Raw genomic sequence first — 11,903 nt, 5'->3', positions numbered from 1 at the left:
AAAAAAAAAAAAAAAAAAAAGCTCTACTGCTTGTGTGGTAACCTGGGCAACAGAGCATTGCTTTAGTAGTTTAGTATGTATGGCAGTTTAAAATCTCTCAAAGATATAAATTAAAATTTAACACTTAAGACAACCGTCTAAAATGGAAAGCTCTGTTACACTGCTAATACTTTTTGATGATTAGCACAATTCACTTGCAATTTGAAATAGCTTTATTTAACAACTGGGCACAGCCAAGTAGCGTTAATGATTCATTACTGTTTAATGGACCCTTTAATTTGGGCTTTCACACTAGTTTTATTTTAACTGCTATAGTGCTAAAGCTTACATGATGAATTACAAAAAAAAGGAGAGAGATTATTATGATGAAAGTGTAAGCAAAGCCTGAACTCTGTGGGAATATAGGTAATTTTTCAGTTGCTAAATCCTACTGACTGAGGAAACCGGGTTTTTTTTCATGTGCAAACAAAATATCATTGGCTTTAAAACTCTTGATAACTGTACATGATATTCATGTGAACTAACTTTTTGGACTTTGAGTAACAATTTTATTAAACTGAGAAATTGATTGAGAAGTCATACATGTATGTATGAATCCTCAGAACCAGTTCTAGTTCCTTTTCAAAAGAGAACATACTTTAATGTTTCTTCTTTTATGTTTTTTTATTACAGTGCTGTAGTAATGGAAATTTCAATACTTGCTGGTATTTTTCTAGGAAATCATTACAGAAGACCTGATTCATTTAATGCTGGGTTTTAGTCCCTTAGATTCCAAACCATGAATGCAATATGAATTTCAGAACTTTTTGACTATTAATAGTTGATCATATTTTCTATTATCTTAAGTGAAAATCCGAGCTCTTTATCAGAAAAGAAAAGAAAGAACAGTGTCATATCATTTTATAAGGGCTATACTGTTACGGTTGGGGGGGGGGGGGGCAGCTGCGGTTTGGGGGGGGGAGGGGGCAGCTGTTTAGCTGATGTTCAGATGCTATTATGATTTCATATTGATTCTGAAAAGATACCAGGGAGATGTATAATTTTTTTCACTTTTTCTGTTACATAGATTTATTTCATAACATCATTGGCCATTTTGATTTATTGGGGGGGTTTTGCCAAAGATTTCTGATATATTATCTGATAAAACTGAGTAATTAATTCTTGGGATGCTTATTAATTGAGCCATTCTATAGAAGAAAAGTTGTTTTAGGAAAATGACATATCACAAATACTAAATTGTGTATGTTTTTAGTTTAAGTGTAATATACTTTGATACTGTCATAATTTTTGCATTACTTTCTGCTAGTGAACTACATCTTGGTTTATGAGGATGCACCTCTTCTACTTTTACTAGAGTAGTGGTATATTTGTGTGGTTTGGTGCTATTCACAGATCATCTTTGAAATTGGTTGTATTACTGTCTTGATATTAATATTGCTATTAATGTGATTTCATTGTAAGTATTAATACCACATGGACAAAAATGTTGAAGCATTAAAGTTGCCAAATGATAGCCTCACAAGTTAGGAAGTACCAGCATGAAGGTGTTTGTATACCCTTTACTGGCCTATCTTGAATGCAAGCCTTATGAGACTTCCATTTTGGTTTTATTGTTATTTCTTCCCCAGTCTCTGTATCTCATGCACTACACAGAACAGGTAGTTCTCACTTAATAACCCACAGCTTTCCTGGGTTTTATTTTCTTCTAATTCACCATATGATCCAATGTCTTAATTTACATTTGCTGTTTCTCATTTTTATTGAGAAGGAACTGAGGCACAGCGAAACTGTTTTCTAGCATCCAGTTTGGGACACAAAGGCTCATGGGTTTTTTTCTGGGACGCTTGGTGTTACGTAGCATTTCGTATATGCAAAGCCCAGCTCCCATTGAGTTCACTAGCAGCTGCACGTGCTCAGCATTTCTGCAGGTCAGATCCCACATTCTCAAGCCAGTGACTCAGAAAGTACTGCCATTACATGAGTATTGTAAAACGTTTGATTAAACTGACTTGACTAGTAATTCACCAGAAGTGCATTAAACACAGTTTCCCAAGGTAGCATTCAGTTGCCTTCCAGTCTCCATCTCATCCACTATACATCTTTCAGTTTCTGTGGGTAGTTAAATAGAGGTCCTGTAAACAACAGTGTTTTCCGTTACCTGAATTAATCTGGTTCAGCCTGTTTACTGATCTTTTTATAATGGTATTATAAGGTGAAAATATATTTAGGATACTGTCACAATTTCCTGTACCATTCTCTTTCACGCTAGCCTGTCCCGGCAACCCAAATTTCTGTCTTAGCTCTTTGGCCTCTTTATCTCCACCAACCATAGAAACGTGGGTGAGGTTTAAATTAGTAAAACCAAAAATTACATATATCATTATATATACTGATGTTGATTTGAGTTGAAATAAAACCTCTTTCCTGCTGCTTTTTTAAGGTGCTAGCTATTCTGGTCAGAGCGGTAGTGGATGGTATGGCAGATCGCACTGGAGAGGTAGCAAGTGGATTGAAGGGGAAATTGCAAGAGCTCTTGGGCAGAGTGACTTCACGAGTGACAAATGATGGGGAGATCTGGAGACTTTATGCCCGACTTTATGGAAATGGACAGAATGATAGTGGTGAAGATATTGAAAAGGTAAATGTGTTGTGAGGTATACGTTTTTATGGATACACACTTCTGGTACAAACCTTCTGTTCTCTAACAAACTATAGTGCTATAGTAAGACATGCTCTTGTTCCAGACGTGTTTTGCTTCAGTGTTTCTATAAGATTATTTTGTGCTTTTCATGTTCCTACTGTACACGTTTTTATTATCTAACAGGAGCAAGATGGTTTACGTCAGTTTTTGTGGACTCTTAAAAAATATCTCTCTCTTATCAGTATTTCATTTTAAAACATCCTATCACAGTATATGTGCATTGTCTTGGATCTGTATTCTGAAACTTTTCTTGGCAGCAATCTAATGGCTATAATCTAATGGTGGTGGTTTGTTTTTTTTTTAATTGGAATCGTTGATTCTGAAGACAAGATGTTGCAGCTTCTTGAAAAAAGTGGTTCTTTGTGGCATCATAAGCCATCTATATTCTTCTTTGCAATCACTAAGGGAAAATGCATTTAAGATAGTCTTTACCACAATTGGAGTTCCCAGAGTAAAAGTGCTTTGTCCTTACTTAGCTTAAAATTGAATTAAATAATGCTATTTAATTCTTAATCTGTTGAACCATTGGTTTCTCTTTACCCGTCTCTGGTTTTGCTACGTTAACTTCCATCTCTTGTTCCTATCACTTCCCAGGTAATCGAGTTGATTGCATTTCCAAAATAACTACTCTGTGCTGCTAGAAGTGCTTACTTTGTTATATGGTAAAGTGTGCTTTGCATTTGGTATTAACTTTCCAAAATTCAAATGGCCTTGCACACTCCAAAAATACTTATGGGTTATCAGATCTTCACTGAAGCTGAAAATACACAAGGTCAGCATTCAGTATGTGTTTCCTAATGGGGGTATGCCTTTGGCCTGGGCAAAAATGTCAGGCTGGAGGATTGCTTTTCGCTTGATGTCAAGCATATTGTGCAGATGGTTGGGCCTACAAATTGTATGCCTGTGGGGTTAAACTTATAATTATTTGGGCCTTGCTCATTGTCTTGCTCTTTACGCTTTGCCCTGTGAAATGCCTTGCTTAGTCATTGCCAGTGTCCATTATACCTCCAGTTCCTCCCTTTTTTCCTTCCCTATTTTTCTTTACAGCTGAACAATAAAAGGGATTTGGCCTATTTAGAATTCAGAAATACAGACACTGCAATATCCTGTAATATATCCTCAAATTCTTACTCAGACATGCAAAGTAGCAGAGGCCCTGTCTATACTATAAATGTAATCATTTCAGAATCTGGTTATGTCACAGTATGTTTCACTAACCCAGTTAAAAACATGGTTTCAATTTGTAGAGCAGACAGGACTTTAACCGTGTTTCCTAATCAGACTGGTTATGGAACATGCTTATGGTCTAGCTTGCCCTGCAAAATGGAATGATGTTTATAAATACTTAAGGTATGCTTACATGTGTATCCAAGTATCATGGTATGATGGTACCGTAGATAGATCACGAAAGAGCAAAACTGCCTACAGCCACAGCATATATTAATTTACAGTGTAAAAATTAATTTACAATACACTGGATAATTACTGGTAGCTTTTCTGATATCATATTATAAAGTAAAAATGTTAAAGCCAGTGTTTATTGGCTTCACTGCCACAATCAGCGTCATGTGTCAGTCAGATATTAAGTGAATATAACTCTCTGTAGAAAAATTCCAGATGTATCATTGCAGTTTTCCCACCCACATTTATTATGCAAAAGGTCAATGAATTCTGAAAGGGCATTATTTACTGTATTGTGGCATCATAGGACAAAGAGATGGGAACAGATCTATCATAGTGTCATGTACCTCCTTACAAATGTAGGGTTTGACCTTTATTCCATAATATAATACCTTATTTAGTGCAGATTTAATTATATTTAACCAATTTTGTTTCTAACATTGCATTTGAAAGAACAACCTTGTATGTCTGGCTATTGTAAAGGGTGGGTGGGTTGGTTGGTTTTTTTACTTTTCTGCTCTTCTGCCTTATCTGATGCCATGAATCACTAGAGTCTACAGTTACAATTCACAACAGTGCTTTGTAAATTGCATCAAAGTCAGACAGGGTTTACAAGTTAGGAGTGTAAAACTATTGAAGTGTTGGGTTTGTGGGTTTTTTCTTTAGCTTAGCATGTATTTACTTTTACGTATCCAACCTGCCACCTCATTCTTCACTCTTTCCTCTGCTGAATGCAGTCCAGTCCACCCCTTTCCCACTGAGGAATCTTTCCAACCTTCAAGTTTCCTGCTGATCCATACCCAGGCTATGAAACCCTTCTGTTTCTTAAACTTTCCCCAGCTCATAACTGTTTCCTTCCAGGATAAATCCAGGTTCCAGAAGTGCAAACAAACAGTCCACAAGACCTTGAATTCTTTCCCCTCCCTGACATCTGTCAGCAAAACCCCCGTAATTTGCTGCTCTGACTCAGACACGTGCAGACTGAAATCAGACTGCTGTAAAAACTGTTCTCCTTCTCTTGGAAGTTCTTGCCTCTGCTGGCCAGAACTACTACCAATTATAACTTAGGTTATTATGAAAAAAATTAATATGCTCTGGTTTGACTTAATACACCTTTACTTGCAATTTACAGCAGCATGAGCAGTTCAGTCGCCCGTGCCATAGTGATTGGAACTCTGGTGAGAGACAGAAGGTAGAAGCTTCTGGGGTGATGACCCCCAGATTTAATCTGTATTTGTTCAGCAATCAGAAGTCTTTATTGTGCTCATGTACATGTACCGCACTGAAAGTTTTTTATTCCTTTATATGATATTTAAACTCTTCAAAAAGATAATTGAAGAGATGTCATTGAACCAAGCCATGTAACTTCTGGCATGTATTTGTTTTGTATTTCTGATGCTGTAGAAAGAAAACAAAACTCAAAAGCAAAAATTAATTTCTTCTGCTTATATTTTTTCATGGTTTTTTTCTTAATGGGGCCCTCCTTCCGTATTGTTTACATTTATTTTTCCTGTTCACACTGAGAACCAGAGCAGTATGGCAGCTAATAGCTGTGTCTGTAAAATACATTATTCGCCAAGAACACATATACAGAAAGAAAGCTTTGATGTATTCAGTTATAAATTTTTTAGGTACAAAATTGTTGTTCAAACTGTGAGTACAAGTATTTTTCCCTTTTTCATGTGCATTTAATTATGATGACTTGGCAAACATGGGTCACATCCATCAGTCTAGGCAGATTTTTAAAAGATAAAAATTAGACACATGTTACTTTATATGCCTCTCATACTTGAGATGCAATATTGGTGAACAACATCTGTGTTACAGCTGGTGCTTACCATAGCGGAGAAGGACACTACTCCAGCTCACAGGAAATCAAGCATAGTAAAGATACATTAATTTTCTGGATTCAGCATTAATTTCATAGATACTTAAAACTAAATTAGTCTCCTAGTTTGTTTTCTTAAATACTGATCTTTTTTTTTTTTTTTTTTTTCCTCCTTGCAGTCACTGCAGTGTCTCACTAAGGCACATAAATGTGAAATTCAATCAAGTGACTGGGAGAAAGATGTTTCTTCTTTTAAGGAAGTAGTGAAAGGAGCCATAGAGATTGCACATGGTATGTTCTACCTGAAAATAACTTTTATTATTCATGAAGACTGTAGCAAATATTTGTTAAGCTTAGTAACAAAATAATATTATACTTTACCCATTCTATTTATTCCTACTATTGGGAGTCCTCTAACAGAGAGCATCATCCTAATAGTGCACACACAAATATACTCCGAATGAGGCAGAAATTGTGTTAGGTGAGTCAGTAAACATATGACTGGTAAACATGGAATCAATTAATTTCGTGGTCTAGCAATTTCATAATGCAAGTTAAAATGCATCTATAGTTCATCTCAGTCCTCAAATCATCACATAAGGTTGATTGACTGTGCCAGTCAGGAGACAGACAAAACTTAGACTCGATAAGACTATTCACTGTGCTGTGATATTTATGTTTAAGAAGGATACATTTACCTGTTGGGTTTAGAGTTATCTTCTCAAAATTACTTGGTATTCTTTTTCTTTGTGTTTCTTTTGGGGGATATTACATTAAAAAATTGTCTATGGAAGGTATCAAGATTTTTAATTAAATGTTGTTGTCTAGAGATTATTGCTATAGAGGTAATGCTTTTTTGGTTTGGGGTCCTTTTCTTCTGTGTTTGGATTCTAGTGACTATAAAATGCAGCAAGAACAAATCTAATCATCAGGAAGCTTTGCAGATACTTTCTTCAGCTCGGCTCAACTTACGTGGCTTGTCATCCAAAGCAAAGGTAGGAATGTTTGAAAGGTAGGAATTTTTGTTTGAGAGCTAGGAATCTTTGTTCTGTTGCCAGAAACCATTTCTCTGTTTTGAGTCATTTATAGATTAAATAATACCTGCCTGTCCCAGTGCATCATCAGATGGATATTCACCTCTACGCTGTTAAGGATTCCAGTTTTAAGTAGACTTTTATTTCCTTTCTTCCTGCTAGGCTTTGACTGAAATAAACCTACTACTCTAAAATGTCAATGCTATCTCTTAGACTAAGTTAGAATTTTACTTAAAATGTTGGGCAGACAGATTCGAATGTTTGGAAGAAATCAGTCATTTCAAAGACCTGATCCTTATGTGACTAGTCATGGGGGAAGCAGGGCAGTCTCAGAAAGAATGGATGTAAACCTGCAGAAAGGACCAAAATGTGTCAGGACTACTTTGCATCACGTGAAGTGTTTTAAAAACAGAGTTATCTATTAAAAGAGAGAACTAATTTTTAATAAGGTTTTCATGGATACCCTACCATTAATATTCAGATATTAATTCATTGGAAAATGTCATCATGTTTGAATCATATGTTTGGTTTTTGGAGCTGTGCCTCCATAGCCAGGTACCCAAAGAGCCCAGTCTGTTCTTGCACCATTATTATCCTAATTTTACCCTTCATCTTACAACATGAGACACAGCCATTGTTTAACTGAGGACTGATCTGGAATACGTTTTCATTCAAATTACACTTAATATCTTAAAGAAGTATTCTTCCTGGCTGTGTGTGGGGTTTAGTAAATGTGAATTACAGAGCATAAGTTTTAAAACATGTGTGCTTGTGTTACAAAGTGTTGATCCATCATCAGTGTGCTAAACTTGGCTCGCTCTCTTTTAAGACCTATAATTTTAAGGATAAAAGCCTAGGAAAGTTGTATAAGCAGACACAAGCTGGCTCCGTAACTGCTTTTAGATGCTGGCATACGTAAGTCTTTGGAATGTGGTAAAAAAAGCCACCATGTATGTGTGTTGTTGTGATTCACGAAATGGTTTTAAAAAAAAAAAAGGTGTGTAGACTGAGTATGACTGTAGAGAAAGCAAGACTACTTGACATAAATGATATAAATATAAGTGCAGGTGGTTTATATTATGCAAGATCATGCGGTAGAATGTGGTAAAAAAGCCACAACATGTATGTGTTGTTGTGATTCACGAAATGGTTTTAAAAAAAAAAAAGGTGTGTAGACTGAGTATGACTGTAGAGAAAGCAAGACTACTTGACATAAATGATATAAATATAAGTGCAGGTGGTTTATATTATGCAAGATCATGCGGTATCTGAAAGATTAAGAATAGGTGAGTCTAGTAAATTGTATTCTTAATTCCTGAAGGCACTAATTAAATGAACAACTCTATTATTGGCAGATAACGGTACCTCTAAGTTTTATGGCACTTCTGAGAAAACTGACATGTTAGAGATGGCGTGACCTCACTGGTTTTGCATACTTTCCAAGATGCCATCTTATTTTTAATTTGAAGTCATATTGAATTTCTAAAGTGTGTTGTGGTTTAAAAACTCAGTCATCTTCTGTAAGATCCTATGCACAAACAGTTTAGCACTGTTTATGCCTGTCCAAGCTTGACTGCAGCATCTCCTTTTGCTGCCTTGTGAATCAACATTAGTGTGGGGTTTTTTTCTTTTTTCTTTTAATAGAGAAAAGCACTTAAAAAAATGGGCAAAGAGCAGGCTCCTCAGGAGTTTACATTTCAGAAGGAATAAAGGAACAGTGAAAGTAACTTTTAAAAGATAAAATTCAAAAAAAAATTCAAAAATTTGGTAGTCAGGACATGCAATTGGAACAAATCAGTAGTTTTTGCACAGGTGAAACTTCTCAGACTTCTCACCTTTCCTGGGATCTCCATCTCTGACATTCCAGCTCCTGTGTTGTGTGGACTTGTGATGCACCCACTCTCTGCTGAAGGCTGCAACTCGAAAATGTATTGTTAATGGGCTCCTTTCTGTACAGAGCCTTCTGGGCAGTCACATGCTCTGGCAACTAGCATAGTGGGCTCTCTTCTGCTCCTTGCCCCCATGCATCATTTGGATCTGACAGGTGGGGTCTCCAAAAAGGAGAAAGGTCATGGAGCTGTATCGTAAATGCATGAAATGTACGTACTGTTGTGGGGAAACATGGGGCACAAAGCCCAAAGAATGATGGTGCATGAAACTTCCCCACGCTGCATCTAGTTGAATAGATCTCTTTAACTGTGTGAAAACAAAAAAAAGAATAAATAATTATACCACCCTGATTTATTTAGCTGTCTTAGCCAGAAAGAACCAAATTTTTCTGTCACATTCCCAGTGTGAGGTTTTTGGGCTGAAAGTCAGAAAAGTTTCTGTACTTGTAGCAGGAACATGTTCCTATTTTTGTGTAAGATGTTCCTTTGTTCAGTGACAGCACTGTTCTGAGGCACATTGAAGACCTTGGTTCAGGCCTTTTAAGTACATTTTTGTTTATATACGTATCTGTATTGTCCCATTATGTTTTGATGATATAATGATGTACAGATGTACTCCAGAGCAACTTTTGTTTTCTTGGTTTGTTTTTGTCTCTAAATGTAGGCTTTTCGTTTGTGTCAAATGAAGTGTGAATCACTCTCCCTTTACATAATAAAGGGGAAACATATGTTTGGGTTCCACCACCACCACCATATTTCTGTGGAGTGGTACCTCACACAGCCTTCATATTACTTGAGTCAAATAACAGGTCCTGGCCTTGCAATAGCAACACGTTCTGGTGCAGCATGCACAAAGCTCCAGTCAGAGCTTGCATATCTCAAGGCTTTAGACAAGTCAGTTAGCATTCCTCTCCCTTCATTTCCCTGTAAATACGTGAAGATTATGATTGCTCGTAAGTTAGCTGCTTTGTGTTTTTGTTAATGTCTGGAGGTCTTTAAGAACAAACTATTTTTATTACTCTGTAGTGTTTTGTTTTCTCTTGTGTAACTTAATTACACACAGATTAATGTCTCCACCCACGCATGTCTTGACACCAAATGTTAAAAGGTGTTTATTTGGGGTTTTGGAGAAAACAACACAACAGAATATAACACTGGGAAAAATGGCCGTTAAAATTCACTACTAATAATTTATCAGCAGGTGGGTTTGTAAACTGCAGTGACAGTATGTGAGATGCTCTTCTTATTTGAGTTTCAGGGTAAAGTCCTTCACTTTCGATGGGATCAGGAGTCAGCGTAGGCAGTCAAGTCAGAGCAGAAACCCAACATTCACAGGAGGATTCAGCCCCTTGGCAAAATATCAGGTGTGTGGCACAGACCACACGTCTATGTATGTGTGTGTGTATACATATGTACATACATATATATATTTGCCCCTTTTGTTTATTAGCCACAAAATGGACTTTTTAAAGAGAGAAATACCATCATAGGTACGAAAAATACGAAAGGCAGGATAGTGGTGATGAGCTTTCTGTATTCTGTCTCTATGCTGAAACAGAGAAACTGTATGTATATTTTAAAATAATGTATTTCTTTTTGTCACGCAGCAACTTTTTGTAGATGTAACAAGTAATGAGGTTCACAGTGAGATAGCTGATGAGGTGACAACTATGGACAACATGATTGCCAAACTTCAGGAACTGAGCAACCAGCTGAGAAACCAGTGCTGACATAAGGACTGGATTTCATGACAGGAAGACAATAATGACATGTTTCTTTTGCCACAGCTTTTGCTGATGAAATGGTAACAATCCTAATGCAATAACACTCTCAATAAACATTTTTCTGTACAGTGCTGTTCTTGTGGTCAGCTTTCTTCGGAGTTCAGGCTGGTTTTTTTAAGATTATCTGCTCTCACTGTCTTAAAGCTGCATGTTTTGGTTCCTCAGGCCCAGATTTTCTGGAACAGAGCTACTTGTATTTATAAGGCGATTATTGAGGATTAGTTCTGCCTGGCTGCATCACACCCAGGCGCCAGGCCTCTGCGGGATACCCCACCTATGTTGCAAGCCGGGGAGGAGGAGAGGTGTCAGGGCGGGAGGAGATGGACAAGCACTCCCAGAGGTGGGAGCTGGGCCCAGCCTATCACCCTCACCAGCAAGGCACACAGCCAATCGGAGGGTGCGTCTGTCTGCCGCTGGCCAATCAGAGGAGCTGTAAGGTTGGCCCGTCAGTGGTGGGAAGCTGAGGTGAGGGCAGGCTGTCATGGTGGGGAGCACCGTGGGCACCGGGGAGCTGCAGGCAGGGCCAGTGCCTGAGGTGGCTCACTAGGTCATCAGGCACCCTCCGATTTTAATTTGGTGTTAATTGCTTACAGGGGAGTAGGAGTGGGGTCCCGAGAGTAAGAATTTAGTCTTTTTTGTTATTCTTGTAATACAATCAAAGTAGCAGGATGTTTGCTGCATTAGGATTTACAAACAGTTATTACTTAAAGCAGTATTATTTTATTCAGAAATACATAACCTGTGTCCCATGGGCAATAGACTAGCACTTCATCTGGGCCTTTTACAGGCATGGGGATTTCCCCTCACTAAGGCAGCAGTAAAACTGCAGCCTAATCTAAAATACTTATACCTGATTAGACCTGAATAAGTTATTTTAATCTAGACTATTTTGTGTTGTTTCATTTTTAAGCATCTTTGCTACAGCTCTTCTTAAAATAGGATTTTTTCAGGGTTTTCGAGAAACCTATGCAAAATAGTTTCCTCACTCATCATGATTTCGGCTCTTTCTTCCGTATGAGAATGATGCAGTGTGCAAAATGTGGTCATCTACATTCTGGGTACGCACCATCTGTGGTACGGTCATTAAAACTATACCGTTACTAAATGGCAAGAATACTGTCCCTGAAGAGAAAGTCGGAAGGTAAAAGGAAACCAATTAATTAGATTTGAAGCAGCAGTAAAGGCGTGTTATTTTGGTGTGTGAAGGGGGAAACCATCTTGATGCCTTTGTAAAGCTTTGTATCCTTGTAAAGCTTCTTAGAATGG

The 11,903-nt window shown here is 37.4% G+C and overlaps 1 protein-coding gene across 1 annotated transcript in view; it reads left to right on the top strand.

The window, feature by feature from the left end:
• TTC27 (tetratricopeptide repeat domain 27) overlaps positions 1-10,707 on the top strand; it is a 139,552-nt gene extending 128,845 nt beyond the window's left edge. Inside the window, exons 17-20 of the mRNA XM_019473243.1 lie at positions 2,441-2,638; positions 6,110-6,221; positions 6,825-6,925; positions 10,461-10,707. Of these exons, the coding sequence (XP_019328788.1) occupies positions 2,441-2,638; positions 6,110-6,221; positions 6,825-6,925; positions 10,461-10,583 (534 nt within the window). The 3' untranslated portion in view covers positions 10,584-10,707. The remainder of the gene's footprint in view (positions 1-2,440; positions 2,639-6,109; positions 6,222-6,824; positions 6,926-10,460) is intronic.
• Positions 10,708-11,903: the final 1,196 nt, after the last annotated feature.

The sequence above is a fragment of the Aptenodytes forsteri genome, unplaced genomic scaffold (assembly GCF_000699145.1).
Source record: "Aptenodytes forsteri isolate BGI_AS27 unplaced genomic scaffold, ASM69914v1 Scaffold309, whole genome shotgun sequence".
In the NCBI taxonomy this organism is placed as follows: Eukaryota; Metazoa; Chordata; class Aves; order Sphenisciformes; family Spheniscidae; genus Aptenodytes; species Aptenodytes forsteri.
The sequence above is the reverse complement of the archived record's forward strand: the minus strand, read 5'-3'. Positions and strand labels throughout refer to the sequence as shown.